Source organism: Equus quagga, chromosome 3 (assembly GCF_021613505.1).
Source record: "Equus quagga isolate Etosha38 chromosome 3, UCLA_HA_Equagga_1.0, whole genome shotgun sequence".
Lineage (NCBI taxonomy): Eukaryota > Metazoa > Chordata > Mammalia > Perissodactyla > Equidae > Equus > Equus quagga.
Window position 1 is genome coordinate 103,026,339 of NC_060269.1, and position 22,922 is coordinate 103,049,260.

The following is a 22,922-nucleotide window of genomic DNA, read 5'->3' on the forward strand; positions in this document are numbered from 1 at the left end:
GGCCACCGTTGTCTTGTTCCTGAGCTTAGAGGAAACGCTTTCAATCCTTTCACTGTTGAGTATGATGTAAGCTGTGAGCGTGTCATATTTGTACTTTATCATGTTGAGGTATGTTGCTTTTATAGGCAGTGTGTTGAATGTCTTTATCATGAGCAGATGTTGTATTTTGTCAAAAACTTTTCCTGCATCTATTGAGATAATGAAAGAATTCTTATCTTTCATTCTGTTAATGTGGTATATCACATTTATTGATCTGAATATGTTGAACCATCTTTGTATCCTAGCAATAAATCTCATTCAATCATGGTATATGACCCTTTTAATATGCTGTTAAATTTGTTACTGTTTTGTAGATAATTTTTGTATCTCTATTCATCAAGGATATTGATCTGTAGTTTTCTTTTCTCATAGTGTCCTTATCTGGTTTTGATATCAGGGTAATGCTGGGCTCATAAAATGACTGCGCAAGTTTCCTCTCTTCAATATTTTGGAAGAGTTTGAGAAGAATTGGTGTTAATTCTTCTTTAAATGTTTGGTAAAATTCATTAGTGAAACCGTATGGTCCTGGGCTTTTCCTTTTTGGGAGATTTGATTACTGATTCAATCTTCTTACTCATTAGTGGTCTGTTCAGATATTCTATTTCTTCCTTATTCAGTCTTAGTAAGTTGTGTGTTTCTAGGAATATATACAATTCTTCTAGCTTATCCAATTTGTTGGCATATAATTGTTCATGGTAGTTTCTTATGTTCCTTTGTATTTCTGTGGTATCAGTTGTAATGTCTCCTCTCTCATTTTTGATTTTATTTGAGTCTTCTCTTTTTTTTTTCAGTTAGTCTAGCTAAATGTATTATCTTTTTGTAAAAAAAAAAAGCTCTTAGTTTCATTTATCTTATATATATATATTTTTTTGCTATTTCTTTTATTTCTGCTCTGATTGTTTTTATTTCCTTCCTTCTGTAACTTTGGACTTAGTTTGTTCTTCTTTTTCTAGTTCTTTGAGGTATAAAGTTAATTTGTTTATTTGAGAGTATTCTTTTTTTTAATGTAGGCATTTATTACTATAAACTTCCCTCTTAGAACTGCTCGTGCAGCATCCCATAGGATTTGGTATTATGTGTTCCATTTTCATTTGTTTCAGGATTTTTTAAATTTCTTTTTTGACCCATTGGTTGTTTAGGAGTGTGCTGTTTAATTTACATATATTTGTGAATTTTGCAGCTTTTCTCCTGCTATTGATTTCTAGTTTCATACCACTATAGTCAGAAAAGATACTTGGTGTGATTTCAAGCATCTCAAATACTTGCTAAAGCTTGTTTTGTCACCTATCATATGATTTATCCTATAGATTGTTCTATGTGTGCTTGAGAAGAATGTACATTCTGCTGCTGTTCGTTGGAATGTTCTGCATGTCTGTTAGGGACATTTGGTCTAAGTTATATTTCAAGTCCAACATTGCCTTGTTAAATTTCTGTCAGGATGATCTATTCATTGATGAAAGTGGAGGATTGAAGTCCCCTGCTATTATTATATAGTTGTCTATTTCTCCCTTCAGATCTTTTAGTATTTGCTTAATACTAAATCGATGCTCTAATGCTGGGTACATATATGATTGTTAGATCTTCTTGATGAATTGATCCCCCCATCATTATATAACAATCTTTTTTTTCTTTTGTTACTATTTTTGGCTTACAGTCTCTTTTGTCTGTATCAGTTTTTGATGAGCAAGAAACAGCAGAAGCAACTGTAATAGAAAGAAGGCGGAGGACGATGGATATATTTACGTATATATGTCTAGCATGAACAATCTATGATTGGAGGAAAGATGTGAATGGGTGTTTTCTGAGGAAAGTTTTTTGAGAAAGAAAGCAATATGAGCCACCTCTAAACTTCCTGATAAAGTTATAAATATAGTACAGTCTTTACTGTGCTGGATAACCTATTTAGATTATCATTCATCATTCAGGTACTATAGGAGAGTCTAAGAAAAATGATTCTCTCTCTCCCTCTCTCTCTGATGGAATGATCAAATTTAGAGATTTCAAAGGCAACTCACCTGGAGAGGACAGGAACCTTCTAAATAATGACCTTCCCTTGCTTCTGCTATTCTGGTTTAAATATCTTTAGCACAACTTTAAATAGATACAAATTACATATTTTCCTCTTTTAAAAAGGTGATTTGGAGATCTAGATTTTTGTGGTACACAAAGTTATTAATTTATTCTTTATAACCCTTAATTACAAGCTTTTTAATTCTATGAATTTATTTTGCCTCTCAATCTCAGGAATATTAGCCAATTTGGGATAAGGTTATCTAATATACCGCTACTTGTTATATGAGATTAGTCTGTTTCATTCCCCAAAGAAACACTGAGGAAGGACTAGTGCAATCAAAGAAATAAGTCTGGTAACATCACATAATGTCACAATCTATTTGGTGATATCATTACTTCCTGGTTTAGGGTAATCAGAAAGTCACACTTCCATGGCATTCCACCCTCACACCCTCAGATCCCAAATAACACTGGACTCAACTGCCCCCTCCAGTGGACACAGCACTGGACTCAAACCTGTGGGAGTTAAAAAGAGGATTTTTGTGAAAACAAAGTGACTTGATTTCCAGAAGGCCAACGAACTTCAAAATGCTGTGAGCACCATCAGTGCTCAGGTTGGCCACATTCTATATAGGCTTAGGATAGATACAACTGATCCATTTTAAATAGATACAATAACAATTTCAAAGGATTGCAATAAAAACTATCAAGATTATGGTTCTGGTTTTTGGAATCAAAGAAAACAGGCTGCCTTTGGAGAGGGGTGTTAACAGTTTCTGGTCCCCTCACATGCTGCTTGCTACACATCAGTGGAGAGGAGCTCTTAGTAAGAATCCACCTGTGTGCTTAACCTGAGGTCAGCAGGCTTATTGCTATGTCACCTTGGGCAAGTCATTTCCTCATCTATGTAATGTGGATAATAATAGTATTCACCTCAGAGGGTTGATGTGAAAAGAAAATGAGCTCAAATACAATGGAGTTGGTGCTTGGTGCACAGATGGTAGACAACAGTGATAACTATTTCTACTAATATAACTAACGTAGTCTCACCATGGAGGAGCTTTCCACAAGGAATCAAATTACCTGAAAATGTTGAAAAGGAAAAAAATTCCTTCAAATAATTCATGGTCAGTTTTCTTTTTTCTCCAGGAGGATTGACCACAATCTAATGTAAAGCTCATTAAAAATTCTCATAAAAGTTTCTTGGTAAATGCAAGTCTTTATGATAAATACATTCCCACTTTCTTTCATTCATTCACTCATTCAACAAAAACTAGCTACATTCCTACATGTTGTAGGATAGGAAAAGATAAATCAACATTCCCATCTATAAAGGGTTTGCAGTCTAGTAGAGAAGATAATTTGTTTGCATAAACAACTATATTAAGGAGTAGAAGGTATAAGAGGGATAAGAAAAATTAAGACAAGAGGAGGAAAGATTACTTTGGGGTTTAAGGAATAACCCCAAAGAAGGTATTATCTGAAATAGACCTTGAAGGAGAGTTGTGATTCAGAGAAGCAGAGCTGTAGGATGTGGGAGGGTACAACAGACCAAAGGAATAGCCTGAGAAGGGCAAGTACATAGGAAAATCAGGGTCATGCCAGAACACAGCACTGCCAAGACAGAAAGGAGTGGTGTTGAAATGAGTGAGGGATTAGTGACAGACAGTGAGGCCCTTGAATGTCTGACTCTGTGACCAGAGGCTCCAATGCAATTGTGGTCTATTCTCTATTTCTATCTTGAGTTCAGCCCTGGTAGCAAGACAACTTCAATTAACCCTTGTTTAAGGCCAAAGCTGTGGGGTTTTTTTAAACATCTTTAATGCAATCTTTTGTGTGGTGCTCATTACAATTGGGAGAACACAACAGGATCTAAAATTCTCTTCATGGCGTGTTTTTGGTTCCTGTAGCTCTCAGGAGCTCACCTAGTGTGATGTTGGAAGAAATTGCTTTTATATTCCATTGGCCAATCTTCAGAAGCATATCTATCTGAAGTTTGCAGTTGCAGCCCTGAAACACTCCCTACGTGAATGCAAAGACTGCCGTGAGAGGAGCCAGTTGGGAGCATCTGACAGTGACAGGCAGGCAACGTGTGTAAACAGAGTTAGTTCAGGAGTGACAGCAGAATGGTTGGGCGCGTCTGTTTGTTTGAGTTGACAGCCTCTCCCTAACTCTTTCATTAAACACCTGACTAACCTTCAATTGCCCTCTAAGAACTTAATCTCAGCGCAATTTCCAGCACTTCAAAATTATCAGACATAAAGAGGTATACAGTGAAAGGGAGTCTTTTGCTCAATGCTGGGATACTTATTCTAACTACAAAACTCTACAAATGTCCCCAGAAGGGAGGGAGGATAGATTTATAAATCACCATCTCTATTAGGTTGTGTAAATAATAAATTTATAAGAAGCTGGCATACAGCTTTAAAAAAAATTGTTCTCCAAAACTTCTGAGAATTTAGAATGCCAGCGTGCTTGCAGAATGCTGCTTATAAGGTAATTCTTAATCTGCCAGGGAAACATTTTTTGGAGGTCTCTAGAAAGCTAGTTCATACATAAACTTCATTCAGCAATAAAGCTCATGTTCACGTTTTTTCTGATTTTCCCCCTGTTGTAAATATCATTAGCATAGGAACCCTTCTAGCCAGTCCCAGTGCCCCAGCATTTCTCAGAGTGTTTTCCTCAGGCTACCTGGATCACCTGAAGATCCTGGGCCTCACTCTAGACCTAATCAATGAGGCTTTATAGGGGCAGGGTCCTGGAATTTGAATTTTAAAGAAGGAACTTCTTTATTCCTGTAATTACCAGAGTTGCTTCTACCTAGATTGTTCTAGTGTTATTCTTTCAGCTCTCTCTTCCGAGACAACTGAACCATTTAAAGATGGAACTGGTGAATTTAGATGTTCTTCTTAGCAGGCATGTTGCCAGATGCATGATGTCATCCAAAGTCAAAAACTTAATCCAATATCTTCACCAACAAGTCACAATCAGTCAAGGGATCAATTGTGGGTGGAATTTCAGAGGATAATTACAAACCAAACTTCTTTAAATACCCAACTGCTATTTGCTTTTCTTCCTTTTCATATTCATCACTTTTCTCCCTGTTGTTTTTTTGTTTGCCTTTTTTCTCTTTTTTTTTTGGATTTCCCCCGGATACTGAGTAATAGAACTGGTTGCAGGTGACAAGAAGAGAAATGATTACAACAGTGTCACTCTTGTGAAAACATATTTTCCAAAAGAGTTTCATTCTAGCATATAAACCCCACACCTCCTCAGCCTCCTTAAGCTTTCCTTATTTGAATGCAATAAATGTATATTTTGGATACTAGAAATTTCTCTATTTTCTAAATACTGTCTTTTCTCTTAAATTTACAAATATATTACCAACTATATCTTTACAAGTTTTATACTTTAAGTCCACCAACTGTTTATTTTATAACTTATTGTTAAGTTTCTATGAAAGAACTTCAAGTAAAATATACATCATATTTAACAAGGAAGTTGTGTAATTGATGAGAAGAGATGGACCTACAGACAGAAGACCAAGGTTTACGTCCCAGTTTATTATCTATGTGATGCCGGTGAAATTCACAAAATGTGTCCAAGTGTCATTTGGACTTGAGTTTGCACATTCAGCTCATCTATCAAAAGTGAAATGCAGCGCCCGCATTCAGATGACACTTTTGCCACCAAGTGGTCACTAAGGGATACTGCAAGCCAAAATCTAGGTTTGATAAGCGACAATGCTGTGCAAATGGACTCAAAACAGTAACTTTTCTTCTTCCTTGGTGACATAAACCGAGTAACACAACTTTGACCTAAACCTGCAACACCACTTCACTCTTTCTTCCCCCTGACTTACACCACAATCAACACTTACAAACTCATTGATTCTCTCCTAAATCCCTAATGCCTCTTCTCTGTACTTACTGCCAAAGACCTGCAGAGAAATCTGAGACCTGCAATGCAATGCCAGAATGGGTGCTAGAGAATCCCCAGCAGTTCATTACCAAAATATAGGCAGCATTTTATATGTGTTTAATCTCTATAGCCCTATGAGTAGCATATCAATATCTTTGTTTTACAGCTTAGGAAACTGAGGCTCAAATTGGTTCAATAACTTTTCCAAGGTCACCCAGTTCATGAGCAGAAGGATAGGCTTCAAACCCAATATGAAGCCAAGGTTCTTTCCATCACCTCTCAAGGCCTCCCTGTGTCCCGTTGCTGCTCTGTATCTTTCTGCTTCACCTTCTATGGAGTTTTAGGAACATATCTTCTACCGCAGAAACATATGCTGGCACATTAGAATCACCTGGGGAAATTTTTACAACTATGAATGGCTAGGTCCCCTCCAGACCGGTTATAACCAAAACTCTGGCAGAGGGCCCCAGCATCTATAATTAAAAAAAAAAATCTGCAAATGATTCTGTTGCATTGTGAGAGTTGAGAACCACTGGTTTAAATGGTATTGCCATGTTAAAACTTTTTTCTATTGCTTTACCATTTAATCAGGGGTATATTCTTATTACAAAATATCCTATTAATACAGAGTTTCTCTCTTGTAATAACAGGTGGAGGAGATATTTATAGATTCTGCCTTCAACAAGCATTATATCAAGAACCAAGTAGTGAGACTGACGTATGTATGTTTGGGCAAATGTGGAGTCACAGCCTGGAAAGACAAAGGGCAAAGGAGATGGAAACCCTTATATACTGTTGCCTCTATGGGCTTGGCTCTTGGCTAGGATTTCTCATAACTACTACCTCTATAACAGTCTCGAGATATAGGGCTGACCAGCACTTTGTATATGCAAAAACTAAGACTCGGGGAGGTTAAGTGATGTGCTTAAAGTTCCCCAAGTGACAGTTTCCCCAAGCAGCAGAATCAGGATTCAAATTCCATCAACTGATTGTAAGGCCCGGGCCTACCAGAACCTGTGGCTTTGGGAAAACCCAGCAGCATGTCACTGCACGCACCAAGTTGTATTCTTTCAACAGACGTGTCATTTCAAGAACATTAAGAAGGCAAAGTTGACTACAAAATGGGATCATAAGTTTTACCTGTAATGAAGCCTTAGTGACAGAAAGCATGCCGAAATGAAAAGACGTTCCTGTTTTAATAAATTTTCTGTTTGTTGTGGTGGAGGGGGAAGATTCATATCAGTTGCAGAAATGGCTCAGAGGTTTCAATTGTGTTATTTGGAAAGCACATAGCAGAACGTAGACGTAATAAGTGCAAACCTATGGGCCTGTATGACTCATCTTCCTAAAGAAAATGAATATATTCAGACAGATTTTTTTGAAGGAAATAATAATCACTTTTCTCACCAACTGACTAATGCTTATTGGAAGACTGACTCCAAGTTCCTTACACCTTTACTGAGTAACTACTGACCTCCAGAAGGACTTTATAATATAAATTGGATAAATTCTCTAATATTTAGGAGACAAAAAGTACACATTTGCCAAAACTTTCTAGATCTCATGCCCTCCATTTTCAAATTCTGATTTGCCATAACATTCTAGCAACATTTTCCTAGTCTTATGAACTCCTTTAAATTTGTAGCCATTTTTACTATATAAGTTTTTCTGTGCATCCAGAGAAATGCCACATGGGAAACAATGTTTTCTCTCTAATTTAAGAAGGAAAATTACTTGGTTATATGTTTGCCAATTTGACATAAAATTCTGATTATTTATATCTTCACATTCCAGAGCCTAAATGGACCACAATATCTAAAACGCCTCAGAATCAATATGATTTCCTCTCTTTTTAGTAAAAGGATTCAGGAAAATAGTCCTTTAGTGCTTTTTAGATCCTGGATCTTTTGAAGTGTAAAAACAAGAATAGCAGATCAATACATAGGTTTCGATTTTTTTAATGACCTTAAATTGTTTGGTTTTCCTACTTTAAGAGTATGTAAAAATTCAGTACCACAGATGAAGGGACTTGAACCTATTTATATGAAAAAGTTCAAGGAACTGAACATATTTAATCAGGAGAAGACTCAGGGACCAAGAATATCACTGTCTTCAAATATTTTATGTGGAAGAGGGAACTGTTATGTTATGCATGTCTCAAGGGGTAGTCCTAAGCCCAACTAAATGAAAGATAGAAAGAGACATATTTTCAACTCAAATCAAAGAACTCTCTTAAAATCAGAGCTGACCAAAGAGAAATAATCTCTTTAGGGAAGTAAATTCCCCATCATTTTAATTACTGTGCTGGGGTTAGAGGACCACTTGGTCATGGATGCTGTAGAGGTGATTCAGGTATCAAGACACAGGAGTGATTGACCGAAGAGACCACTAAAGTTTCTTTCAATCCTGAGAGTTTATGATTTTGATGATAATTCTTTGATGTCTGAGTTCTACCCCACTGCTATAACAAGGCTTCAAATTAATGGGGAAAATGCACTCAAAACAATGAAAACTTGAAGAGGGATCATATGAAATAATCTTGGGTCAGCGAGTGACATGTAGATTCACGTCAGCGTGAGAAGATTAGTTCTTGACACTTTCAGCAATTGAGGCATAAATCAGGGGAAGAAAATACAGGAAAGAGTGTAAGATAATACCGGATGTGTTCTTTGAATAAGCACCTTTCTCTTGTGCGTCGTAGTCCAGAGGAAGATGGTGTGAAAGCAGATGTCATTATGGTGTTCCAGTTCCCCTCTGCTGAGCAAAGGACAGTAAGAAAGAAGAAAATCCACAGCATCTTAAATCAGAAGATAAGGAACACAAGAGCCTTGTCAATAAATGCCTCATCAGTTCAAGTTAATGGTAAGTACATAGGTACCTTTGTATGTGATGTGAAAGGGACCTATTAGGTCCATTTTATATCTAATCTCATACTTACTTGCCGTTATTTTCATTCCAAATGATAGCTAGAATTCAAATGGAAAAAAATTTCAAGTTAAAAAAGTTTCATTCGAGGTTTTATTATTTTCTGATGAAAGTATGTCTGAAGTTAGTTGTCAAGTGGTTTTTCCTGTAGTAATTGGCACTCATTCCATATGCAAATCTTTACCACTAACAGAGCATTAATCTGACCCAGCCACTGTCTCCATGACTAAGCAAGTGAAAATACCAAGTGTTTAGCAACAACTGTTTTTCTAGGTGGACCTTCGTAAAACACAAACTCATTTTTTGCCTTTTAAAGATATGGATAGTTTCTGTATACAGTGAAATGATGAAGTTTTTGTTAACTTTTTTCATACAGGCATTTGGGAAAACGGTAAACCAACTGTAGAGCCACTAAAGCCATCTTATAAGTAATGCTTCAAAAATTACTAAACCAGAAAAAAATCATTGGATCCATTATACCATTATCGTCTCTCTAAAAAGAGAATCAACCTTTATCAAGGCCCTTCTTTATGCCCTTTACATGCAGCTAATTTCTATATCCATGTGAAGCAGACAAATTCACCTTTATAGACGTGAAAGAGGGGCAAAAAAAGTTAATAAAAACAGGACTCTAATAATTAAGAGGAGCTAAGATTCAAATCTAGATCTCTAATTTCTTGAGACATTCTTTGAAAAAAAGAGTTCTGTGGTCAAACACATTTTAGGAATTCTGTCTACGATATTTATCTCTTGGAAGTTCATCCCTTATATTAGCATATTAAAGGCTCTGAGGAGTACAGCTACACAGATACCTATTTGCCCCTGTACATTAAGCTGCTTCCACAAGCATCTACTTCTGGCAGACAAACACAGAGTTTCCCCTACAGATTCCAATGGACAATAGACTTAAGAGAGTCACGGAAGAAAATCAAAGTGATTAATATCAGATGTGAAACAGGATGCCCTGCTCTTGTAAGGGTCTAGCTAACTCTTCAAGAGGAAACTCATCCAGGAAATGAAAATCTGAGGGAATGGGATGGGCAGCAGTTTGCTGATGTGAGAGAGTCAGCTACTCAGGGAATACACCTGGAAACCGCTCCCAACCCAGGAGGGAAGAACCTGTCAAACGCTTAATTCATTTCCTTTGTTAGGTGGGGAAACAATTGAATTAAGGTTGTGAAATACTGGCAATTCTGATAAGTTACATGATGTGTTCTATGTAATTTCCAATAACCAGTAAATACGCCAGGAATTTAAAAGGCTGAGCTATCTGAAACCAGAAATGAAGCATGAAATGGTCACTGACTGCCTGGGCTTTTTGCTTCTTACCGGCTCAGTTTGTGAGCTGCAGCTTATTTTAATGAGTGCAGTAGATTAAAGGGCAGGATGTGCTGGTGGAAAACCTGATTTGAGACTTACCTAATTCTATCTCCACTGAGTCACTGCAGGACCACCCAACTAATTGGCCCAGGCATTGGCCTCCATTTTCTCATCTGTAAAATTACAATGATAATATTTGTTCTTCCTGTACAATCATGAAGATATACAAGAAAATAAAAAATATAATATGGAACATATACACTGTTACCACTTAGAAAGCTAGTGAATTGTGCTTATGCTTTGGAAATCTGAAAGCATTAATGCAAGGGATTGACTGGTAGTAGATAAAGCTAGAACTTTGAAGGTTTCCAAATTTCCAGATGTAAAAGAAGCAGTGTTTACTAGAACTTAAAAAAGTCCCACTTAGTGGAAAGTGAAAAGCTCAGGAGAACCCTCAAGGCAGTTTTTATAGGCAAAAACATTGCTCTCCAGGAACACTTAATTTGGGGGACTCCCAATGAATGGAAAACTGCCGAAATTCTAGACCAAGTCTCGAAATAACCCTGCAGCCCAAGATTTACCCATAATTTGTTAAGATAATTGTGTTATTCTTCTGTGGGTCCCTCATGTGATGCAATGGGTCACAGAAAAGCTAAAATCAACACCTTTGCATTGCAAACACCATGGCTGTGGAAGAGCGGCTCACTGCCAACATCACGGTTGTTGTGTGCTCCAGTTCCCATTATGTTACTTGTAGCATGTAGAGCCCTGAATACTAACTAAATTACTTTCAGCTCAGAAGTGTGTTAGAGGGTTACTTTCAAGACTGAGGTGTTAATATTTCTTTTCTCTCCTAGACTTGGAAAGTAAAAATATTTGGTCACAATTAGACATCTTTAATAGCCAGTTACTTGAGGATGGGTAGCTTACCTCCGGGTGTAATTATTCTCCCTAAAAATTCAATCCTTAAAAATCCATTACACTCAAAACCATTACACTTAACCTAATGTCATTCCTGGAAAGGGGTGATTTGCATCTTGCTCAAACTAAGCTGAAGAAGGCTTAACTGAAGAATTCCAGCATTATACTATTTTTCATTTTAATGCATTAGTGACATGGATATTAAATTAGCTTTTAAAAAAAATGAAACAACATTTACTACCTTAAAACTACATTTGACAGAAAATTGAGTTCCTTCCATAGAGTAAGCATTGAGAATCTGTCCTGAGCAATTGATTCTTCACCATATAATGATTTGGGCATAGCTTTAAGGGTATCCTTGAATTGGATATTTTCAAAACTCCCACTTTGCAAAGTTTATCGTCACTAGTTTCCCAAGTGGGATTTATAGAACGTAAGTAGAAGGAAATATTCTTATTTTGCACAATGGGAAGTTAGATGCAAAGGATATGAGTCTGAGAAACATGGCACTGATAGAAATAAGTGCAACAGTTTATAAGGCATTTTATCATGAAATCACAGTTTTCATGCAATCTTCCAGCAACTTAAGTTTAAATGTCCACGTTCCTTTATCAGATTCCTAACTTTGTTGGAAATTCACAGAAGTTAATCCTAGATTCTGTCCAATAATTGGCCTTTACCAATATTCAGCAGATAATTGGACGAGAATACACAATAGTTTATTCTTCAGAAAAAAATCATTTTGATAATTTAGGAACTGTGTTTTAGAAGCATTTTATTTTATTTTGAGGAAGATTAGCCTTGAGCTAACTGCTGCCAATCCTCCTCTTTTTGCTGAGGAAGACTGGCCCTGAGCAAACATCTGTGCCCATCTTCCTCTACTTTATATGTGGGACGCCTACCACAGCATGGCTTGCCAAGCAGTGCCATGTCCACACACGGGATCTGACCTGGCAAACCCCGGGCCTTCAAGGCGGAAGGTGCGCATTTAACCACTGCACCACCGGGCCAGCCCCTAGAAGTATTTTAAATATAGTTTATGTGGGAGCTTTCAAAGTTTTTTTCATTTCTAATTGCTGTGACCAAAGAAGGGCTTATGTGAAATCTTAAATAAACAGAAGAGATCAAAGCAGACCTCTTCTGATTGAGGCTGGGTTTGAGTCTGGAGACCCCACCTACTTGCTCCCTCTTTCTCCACTTTCTCTATCTCCTGAAGTAAATCCAAAGAGGATTTATCCTGCACCAGTGGAAAACCACTATTCTTTATTAATATAAACTATTCGTGGGTGTTAATCATCCACTAGCTTTGCCTTAATCATCCACTGCTTGGGGTATTATCCACCTAATTAGAGGTTGAGGTTGCCCATAATTCTCTGCAAATCTTGTACACATATCCTGTTATATCAGGTAGCCATTCTCCTGACTGATCTATGTGCTCAACTGTCTAGAATCCACATACGGTCAGTATCCCCTAATAATTTCAGGTCATTGAGACCAACCAGGAGAATATCAAATCATCATTCTTTGCTCTATTTCATTTTTCAGCAATGAGCTCATCAACAGGGAAGCTAACTGTCCAAGCATGTAAGTCTAGTTAGCTTATAAAAATAAGTTCAATTTCCACATCAGAAAGGACATCTTCAAATATTAGCTCATAATTTCCCACCCATGTCCCACATTTTCTTTGGGAGAGAATAACAATTGGGCAATAGATGGAGATACTGTTTTTCTAACTCTGAGACTGACCTTTTCATCATGTTCAAGAAAAACATTTTTCATGGTGGAAATTTGGGGAGCAATTTGAAGAAATTATGTATTTCTGGTTTGGAATAAATGGGCTTGCTTTTCTAACTTTTTTAATGCTGTGAAACGTGCTTTCTGCTGAGAAACAAAATAAGGAGAAAGTGATAAATGGGGAGGAGATAGACCCCATCATCTGTGATTGGCCTATAAAATTTGCTTAATATACTCATCTTCATGGTTGACAGCAGCTCCACTTGCTTATTTCATATCACTGTGACCTAAATTTTGAAAGATTTTATAAAAGTTTTGATGAATTTGAACAAAAGTGTTTATGCATTTGCGTCTGTGTCTTACAAACACACTATACATTTTTACTCATTTACTTATTCATTCATTCAACAAATATCTTTTTAACATCTACCGAGTACCAGAAAGTGAATACCACTGTGAATAACACATGATCCCTCCTCTAAAATTAAGAGCTAGAAGGTAGGGGAAGACATAAATAAATCAGGAAATGTTAAGATAGTGTGATAAATGTTACGACAGAGAGTGCACAGTGCTATGAGAGTCAGTCACAGAGTCAGCTAACCTGCTCTTGTGGGATCAGAAAGATTTCTGAGACAGGAGAGCGGAGAGGCCATGAATCAAGTGACAAGTGGGATAAGTTTCCTGGGCAGGGGGAGTAGTATGTAAAAATGTCTTCAGAAAAGTAAGAACATGGTCATTTATTGTAATTGAAAAGTGTCAGTGTGGCTGGAACATAGAATGGGAGTTGAGCGATATGGGAAAGGGATATGATTAATAGTAATCAAGGATCAGAACCATGCTGAAACATTTCGACTTTATTTGGAGGGCAATGAGAGGTCACTGAAGGGTTTTACACGTATCAGAAAGATCATTCAGTTTTTGGTGGGGAGAACAGATTGGCGGAGCAAGACTAGAGGCAGGGAGATGCACTGGGAGGCTGTCACAGTCCCCAAGATGACAAATGTGGTAGTCTAAACGAAAGTGATGGCAGAGAGATGGAGATTTCTAAAATGTCTGGCCATGGTTGGAGTGTAATCAATATGCGTAAAATGAATTTTCTTTTTTGATACCTAATTAGTTGGAACAAGAATTAAACCTACTGTATGTTCTTTATTAGCACCATGCTCTACACAGGCTTCATTCTTAGCAGGAACCCTAAGCAGCAAAGTAATCTCTGACCTGATGCACATAATAGAGTACACATTTATTCCCACCAACAGTGAGTGTGAGGTTTATGTAAAAACATGGAAACTTCCATCCTGAAGAGTGAGAGACTAGTCATGACACATTAACCCATGTACACCTTAGGAACTAGTCACCCAGAAAAAAATATGGGAATAGGATTTCCAATAAATGGGCAATTATTTGTCTGGCCAGTTCTTCTGGTGAGGACCTCATGTCAAAATAACACAGCTGCATCACCTAAACTGGGAAACAGTCATCTTAGTAGGAGCTCCCAGGTCACCTAAATAATTGACACTGCAAGTCCTCAGGACACACACTTTGTGAAGTGTCAACCCTTTGCAGCTTAACTTAGCTTCAGGAAGCAATATATATCCACATCTATAAATATGCAGAGTGAGCAATACATCAACATATTGGGAAATACAGAGGATAGATATTAATATTGTACATGTTTATATAATGATAAATGCAAATATTGCATTGCAGCACTCTATTAGGTTCTCTATATCAAAGATTATAGAGACATTTCTTATAACTTAATGATCTCATCTCTTTCAGGTTGTGGTAAACGAGTTGCTCCATTAATAGTCAACAGAATAATGTCGGGAGAAATTGCGGCCAAGGCTGCCTGGCCTTGGCAAGCTTCCCTTCAGTGTAATAACGTCCATCAGTGTGGGGCCACCTTGATTAGTAATACATGGCTCATCACTGCAGCACACTGCTTTAAGAAGTAAGTTATTGACCTTAAGTTGGACCCCACTACTGCTAAAAAAAATTCTGGGTTTTACTATGTTCTTTTTTTTAGGTATGCCTTTTGTGTGTGTGTGTGATGAAGAAGATTGGCCCTGAGCTAAAATCTGTTGCCAATCTTCCTCTTTTTATTTTTTTCTTCTCCCCAAAGCCCCAGTACATAGTTATACATCCTAGTTGTAAATCCCTCTAGTTCTTTCATGTGTGATTCTGTCATAGCTTGGCTTGATGAGGAGTGCTAGGTCCATGCCCAGGATCCAAACCAGTGAACCCCAGGCCACTGAAGCGGAGCAGGCAAACTTAACCTCTCGGCCATGGAGATGGCCCCTATTATGTTCTGATTAATAATCAATGCCCCCGGATATTGTTGATACAAAATGAGAAAAACTTCTTTCAGGTTCTTCTCTAAAATAACGTTACACTAGTACGCTTATTTGGAAAGTTAGTGGGGGTAGTAGTCATTATCCTAGTATTCATTGATCAGGTCCTCAGAGTTTTAAGTTAAAAAAATGTGTAAGGAAACAGAAGTCATCGTAACAGAAAATATTTACTAATAACATGTATAATTATTGATCCTTGCTCAAACAATCCTCTCCACTTAATACTAGTGTCTGTCGCTGCCAAACACTTGGGCCAGTCTCATGTTGATCATAAATAATCAAATTAATTACAAAGTGAAATTGAAGGGCAGGCACTTCAAAAGAGATTCCCGTGAGTGATAAAGGACTAAGAGAGGCCCTTGGACCTCCCCATGAAACCTTCATATAATATAGCACCTCTTGACACTGTTGCTACAAAAGGCAAACTGGAAGTAAAGATAGCATTATGCTATCATACAATTGTTTCAAATGAACTTAACATTTGATTAATTCTTTATTCATTCTGAGCACAATTGCAGCATAAATTTTATTAAATATAAAGTGTCTTTTTTTTCATAATTTTAGTTTTACCTTTCAAGATAATAACCAGTCAGATCTTTTTATTACCATACATTTAAAATTCTGGATGTCTTTCTAAGTAGATTCACTTTATGACCTTTCTCTAGTACCAATTATCATGGTGATAACAAGGGCTTCCTGGGCATCTCTGTAAAGCAGTTGGCAGCAGGCCTTAGTGGATGAAACATTGTCCCCGACAGCAGGAGAGCTGGATCTGATCTCTGACTTTGGGCATGTTATTAAACCATAGTATGTTAGGAAATAGATGGACTCGATCTTCTCAAGTTCCTTTTGAGCTCCAAAATTCTGACTTTTGATACCACAGTAAATTCAGTCTACCCATGAGTCTAAATCTATATAGAGACTTAGATCTTAAAGCTCAAAAGGCATGAAAGCTCAATAGGCTGTTACGTTAGAAAGCACAGAAATCCCTTATTCAGGTGCTTAGTTTGGGATGAATATGTCAAAGTAATAGAGAGCTTACGAGCTCCAAAGTTGGCCAATTTTGTGGTAGATAGTTCTACTCTTGCAAATATTTCTATAATATTGAAAACCAAATCTGCAATCTAATAACTTTTATCTATTGAAGTTTATTCTTTCATCTGGAACAACAGGGATCAAATTTATTTCTCATCCATAGAATAGCTGTTTCTTAGTTTCTCTTTTTCAGGCCAAACATTATAAAATGAATGAGAATCTCCAAACCATATGTGAAAATAAATATCACTACTTTATTTCACAGCATCAACTTCCAGATGTCCCACCATCTTGGTTCTTCTCTGAATGTTCTTGATTTTGTCAATGTCTCCCTGAAAATGTGCTTCTAAGAACTAAACACCCTTCTCAAGATAGATAGTACGACTAATGTCATAATGACAAAGTAAAATGGAAGGCTTCCAGAAAAAATAAAATAATATAAATTGAATGCAAGAGTAATAGGTAGTTCAGTAACTAAACAACTCTGTCCAAAAGATGATGATTCAGAATTGCTGTTGAAATACAGAGGATACTTTTTATGGCCCATGAAAGATCTCAACCCTGCACAATGTCCTAGACAATATATTTTCTGGGCTTGACAGATGATGTGGAAGTTACACTTAACAAAGTGGCTGACGACATACACTGGAAGGGAAAATGAATATATGGTAAGAAAAACAGAAAAACTTCAAAAGAACTTTAATTATGTTAGAGTAACAAGCAAGAACTAAATGATTAATTTTAACAGGTATAAATACAAGGCTCTAACTAGAATAAAAAAAAAAAAATCCAAGTATATCAGTCCAGAAAGCAGGTATGTGCCTTAACAGGTGAAAATTGCTTAGAAATTTTTGTTGGAAGTAGCCCACTGTGAGTCTGTTGTTTACAAAACTACATTATGATTTAGACTGCATTAAAAGAAACACAGAACCCAGAATAAATGAGATGTTAGACTCTTTGTTGATCAGATCCTGCCTGGGATACTGAGTTCTGTCCTCGACAACGTTCTTAAAGAGAACTTGATAAAATAAAATGCCAAGAAAGTAGAGAGTCTTGGATGGTAAAGAAAGATGACAGTATACCCATACAGCCTTGCCCAAAGCATGGTCCACAGACCAGCAGCATTCGCATCACTAGGTAATTTGTTAGAAATGCAAGAATCTCAAGCCCCATCTCCAGCCTACAGAATCAGGAGCTGCATTTTAAAAGACTCCAGTATGCTACAAATATTTGGTTAAGTGATTAAGATTTGTTTTATATAATTCTTACACCCACCTAGCTTGGTAAACTCTGCTTGGTAAGCTCTTTTTCACTGAGGGAAATAAGAAAAGTTAAGTAACTTGCCCAAGGTCACAGTGTTAGGTGATGGTGGAGTTGAATACAAGCATATGTCTTCTCCATGGCAAGACCCATCCTTCAAGCATTGGACCAGTGAGAGGACCAAATGACTTTTTATGGCCTTTCCTAGTCTGAGATTATCTGATATTTGTACAGTCTAATATTGAGTTAACACTTTAAGAAGCTTCATCACATGATTGGTTATTTTTAAGCTAATAATCAACAAAATTCCAAGATCCTTTTTATAGGGATGGTGTCCAGACCAGGTGGCACCACTTTGAATTTTTACAATTTATTTAAGGATCTAAATTACTATTTTATATTTATCACCATTAAATTGCATCTTGTTGATTTGGGCCCAGATTAAAAATTTCGAAAATTTATTTGTAATCTTCACTTAGCATCACTCATGTAAGTTTTTCTTTCAGGTTTGTCACCTATAAAGGTAATAAACATAAGCTGTATTAAATAGTATCAGGCCATTGTTTGAAAGTTCTCGAATGATCACTCCCATTTGAGTAAATACAATTCAAGGTCTGTACTTCGCATTTCCATGTTCAAAATATTTGATTTATGTTGAGTTCATCTAGGCATAATTAAGTTGAGGGAGCAGATTTGTACCAATAAAACTCACAAAAGATTGATTTATAAACAAAAAGTCGATGTATTTATGCTATATGAACAACTGTGTTTCACAAACCAATTTTTATTTCGCTTTTCTCATTATGTTTTGCACATCGAAATTGTGTGCAAAAACAAAATTTTTAATTGCCTTAAAAATAACAAGACTCTCAACATAATTAACAGCTGTCAGATTAGACTGAAACCTCACTGATAGGTTTATATGTTTCTTTCTATGACTAAAGCTACCTGTTAAGAAGTAATTAGGTTGAGAAACAAGTATCCATATGGGCAGTATCCGTCTCCTTGCTTATCCCTCATGGATAGTGTTAGTTCAATTAACTAGTTAAAGAACATTAATCTTGCTGTTAATAAACAGATTTTGGTGGGAGACCATGTCCTATAAAAAGAAGAGCAGAGAGAGGCAAGAAGACATGTGATACTAGGCAAACAGTTTAAACCACCTAGGCCTTATTTTCCTTAAGTGTAAAACGAGGGCTTTACTAGATGATCTTTCATTACTAGATGACCTTTCCAATCCCTATATATACCATGATCCACCAGTTGCTCAAGCCCACAAGCTAGAAGTCACCCACAGTTGATCATCTCTCACAGGATTTCTGACAGCTTTTACCTCATCCATTCTTGCCCTCCAACAATCTATTCCCCAGAAATAACCAACGTGATTTTTTTAAAAATGTAAATGAAACTACATTACTCTTGGTTTAAAATTAGCCAGTGAATTCCCAAATCACTTGAACAAAATCCAAGCACTTTATTCATGACCTAAGACACTCTAGAATCTGGTCCCCACCTACCTCTCCAACCTCATTCCCCACCATTCTTCCCTTGTGTCCTGAACTGTAGCCCATCTGGTCTAAGGCCTTGGAAAGTTTGCCTGGAAACTTGTGTCCCCATCTTCTCACAGCTGACTCCTCGTCAAACATGTCTCAGTCCAAATGTCATGCTCTCAAGAGACTCATCCAACTACCCCTTGTACGCCATTTCATTGCCATATTTTATTCTATTCATAGCCCTTATCACTGTTTGAAGTTATTTCTCTGTTAACTTGTTTTGTTCTTTCTCCTTCACTGGACTTGAATACTTCCACCAACAAGGACCTTTTCTTTCTTGTTCACCATTTTATCCCCAGCACTTTGAATTAGACTCAGCACATAAATGTTCAATAAATATTTGCTGAAGAGATAAATGAATGACATTTTATGTGCTTCATAGTTCTAAAATTCAATAATTCTATAGTGATTTCTAGCCCTAAGATGCTGTTTGTATACATTTTCTCTTATAAAATAGTAGCAATAGACATATTTATAATGGTCAAAGAAAACTATCATTGCAATGAAGTATTTTTAGGATGGAGTTTTCTCTATTATTAGCCTATGTGCAATTACTGTAGTGCAGTTCATATATTCTGTTCATTTCTAACCTTTTCCAGTAATGCAAATCCACGTGAATGGACTGTTAGCTTTGGAACAACAATCAACCCTCCATTAATGAAAAGAAATATCAAAAGAATCATTGTCCATGAGAGGTACCATTCCCCAGCAAGAGAGTGCGATATTGCTGTTGTGCAGTTCTCTCCCAGAGTCACCTTTACAGATGATGTCCGCCGGGTTTGTTTGCCAGAAGCCTCTGCGTCCTTCCAACCAAATTCAACTGTCTATATCACAGGATTTGGAGCACTTTTCTATGGTGGTGGGTACCTCAAAAAGCATCATAGAGCACTAAGCACTATTTAGGGCAGTGTGATTTAATCTCCACGAATATTATCTTGCCAGCCATTTCCACACAGCTTGGTTGGATTTGTTAGGGCTTTTGTTTTGCAAGTGACAATAAAATGGCAAATTTGGCCCTTATAATTTGGAAGTCAAGAGATGAGATGAGTCTGGCTTCAGATACAGTTGGATTCAGGAGTTCGTATTATGTCATCAGGCTCTGAAGCTCTGAATCTTTCCATTTCTTGGCTCTATTGTCCCCTAGGTCACCTTCATATAGAGGGATTCTAGCTCCTCACAGTGGCAAAGATGGCCAACAGCAGCTCAGGGTTTACATCATCTCCACCTAGCAGATGCCAAGGGAAGAATATGCCCCTCTCTTTGCCGGAATCTACATTAATCCCTGAAAAGGTCTCTTTGCGTCCAGCTTGTGTCCAGGGGTACTGGGATTGACTGGCTAACTCAAATACTCCTCCTATGCCCATACCAAGAAAGGAAGGTGTGTGATTGGCAGCCTTGTCAGAATCATATGGAATGAGGGAGAGGCAGTTTTAAAAGGGTGAGCTTTGAGGAAGACATAAAAGAAGTAAATGTTCCCTCAGCCACACTGAAATCTATTTTTATGTGCCATTCTTTATGCAATGCCAGGTATACATCTGATATGTTGTAATGCTTATCGCACCTTCACTCCAAGATTCCCTCACTTTGAGCCCCATCTCTGTGAGCCTCCTCTCTCTATCCTTTCCATTTCTCCTCCCTTTGGTTTGCTCCATCACTCATTTTCACTTTCATGAATCACCTTGCAAATTTTTCTTTGGCTCAGCTACAACCTCCAGTTGCAGAAAAATCTGTTTCAGAACTAAAGAGACTAATTTAGTGATCAGGAATGACAATACTAGGTAGAGATAAATCGTCTCTGATAACAAAGCTTCCTTTGCCCTCTATAAATTGACTTAAGTTGATATACTAACTTAATTTCCAAAGAAATACAAGTGACCTTATTTTTGAATGTTTTTTGGGAATATTTAGTAAGAGACACTCTGGATTCTAAAGTCTGGTCCAGGTACATACATGTAACAACAGCAAGAGAGCTTCTTTAACTCTGGGACTGAAAAGTTAAGACAGTGCCTTCTGAGAATAACAAAATCCACTCACAGATCTTTATACAATTTATTTACATACAATAAGCTCTAAAGAATAAACCTTTAATTCTCAGTCTCCACTACAGAACTAGGAATACCTTTCACTAATGTGGCCGAGAATAGGCTCGACGGCCTCTAGACTTTCTCCAGAAGTACCATGTGGTTTCATTCCATATTACACATGCTGAGACTTCTATTGCTTTCTTTAAGGGCATATTACCAATCACAGAAATTATTACTAATAGCTTAGTAATCCCAGGGGTGGCTGAGTAGAGCTGTAAGCCTGACACCTCTATGTCCACACTTTCTGATGGGTTTTCTCCTAAGATCGAGTTTGCATTCTCTGCTTCATGATGCTGGGAGAGGCATCTTAGATTCCCTTTAGCTTGTTGGGAAGAATCATTTCTGGCCAGGAGTTTGAGGTTGACACAGAAATATATCTGCTGGAACACTTTTTGAATAGTGACAGAATCTAACTGACATGTACAGAACACTATACTGAACAACAGAATACCCACTTTTTTCAAGCATCCATGGAACATTCACCAAGATAGACCATACCTAGTTTCATAAAACAATCCTCAACAAATTTAAAGGAACTGAAATCATACTTTGTATGCTCTCTGATCATAATGGAATCAAACTAGAAACCAGTAACAAGATAACAGGATAATCACCAAATGCTTAGAAATTAACCAACACACTTCTAAATAATCCATAGGTCAAAGAGGAAGTCTTGAAGAAATAGTTAAATATACATAGAACTGAATGAAAATGAAAAAACAACATATCAATATATGTAGGATGCAGCTAAAACAGAGCAGAGAGGGAAATTTATAGCAAATGTGTACGTTAGAAAAGAATAAAGGTTTCAAAGCAATAAGCTAAGTTGCTACTTCAAGAAACCAGAAGAGAAAAATAAATATAAAACAAGCAGAAGGAAGGAACTAATAAAGATAAGAGTAGAAATGAATAAAATTGAAAGCAAGAAAATAATTGAGAAAATCAATTAAATAAAAAGCTCATTCTTTGAAAAGAATCAACACTTTGTGAGAAATGTCACTAAGCGTTCCCTCACAGTTGAGAAATAGTTAAAAGATAGCCAGGATTTATGGGATATACTGTTCATAACTTTTTTCCAACTAGTTTTCTGAAAAAGGTATGAATTTACACTGTCACCTACAATTTGTAGATTGTCGATTTCACCTTACCCTTCCTGGCACTGGACATGAATTTTGTTAACTGATAAAGCAGTAGGCAAAAAAAAATTACACCAATTGTATTCAAAGAACAGAATAATTTGAGCACTTTTTAAACATTTTAGCAAAAACTGCTCCAGAAATAAATCCTGAATTGGTATTCTACAGAAATTGGTGTCTGTATTAGTTTTCTACTGCTGTATAACAAATGACTGCAAATTTAACAGCTTAAAACCAGTACCCATGTATTATCTCACAGTTTCAGTGGGTCAGAAGTCCAGACACAGCTTAGTTGTGTCCTCTTCTCAGGGACTCACAAAATAACAACAAGATATCGGCTGGGTTTGTGGCCTCATCTGCAGCTCTGGGTTCTCTTCAAAGTTCACTGGTTGTTGGTGGAATTCAGTTTCTTGCAGCTGTAGAACATGTGGAAGTTTGCTTCTTCAATGCTGTTAGGAAAAAGTCTCTGAACTCAGGGAAGGCCTAAGCCCTTTGTAAAAGGGCTTACTTGGGGGCCAGCCCCATGGCCAAGTGGTTAAAGTTCCATGCACTCCACTTCGGCAGCCCAGGCTTTGCTGGTTTGGATATGGGGTGCGGACCTACTCCACTCGTCAGCCATGCAGTGGC

General features: G+C 37.1%; 1 protein-coding gene across 1 annotated transcript in view; it reads left to right on the forward strand.

Annotated features, from left to right (window-relative positions):
• LOC124237314 (transmembrane protease serine 11A-like) overlaps nucleotides 1–22,922 on the forward strand; it is a 50,025-nt gene that overhangs the window by 21,928 nt on the left and 5,175 nt on the right. Inside the window, exons 4-7 of the mRNA XM_046656819.1 lie at nucleotides 6,624–6,691; nucleotides 8,675–8,835; nucleotides 14,656–14,827; nucleotides 19,675–19,934. Of these exons, the coding sequence (XP_046512775.1) occupies nucleotides 6,624–6,691; nucleotides 8,675–8,835; nucleotides 14,656–14,827; nucleotides 19,675–19,934 (661 nt within the window). The remainder of the gene's footprint in view (nucleotides 1–6,623; nucleotides 6,692–8,674; nucleotides 8,836–14,655; nucleotides 14,828–19,674; nucleotides 19,935–22,922) is intronic.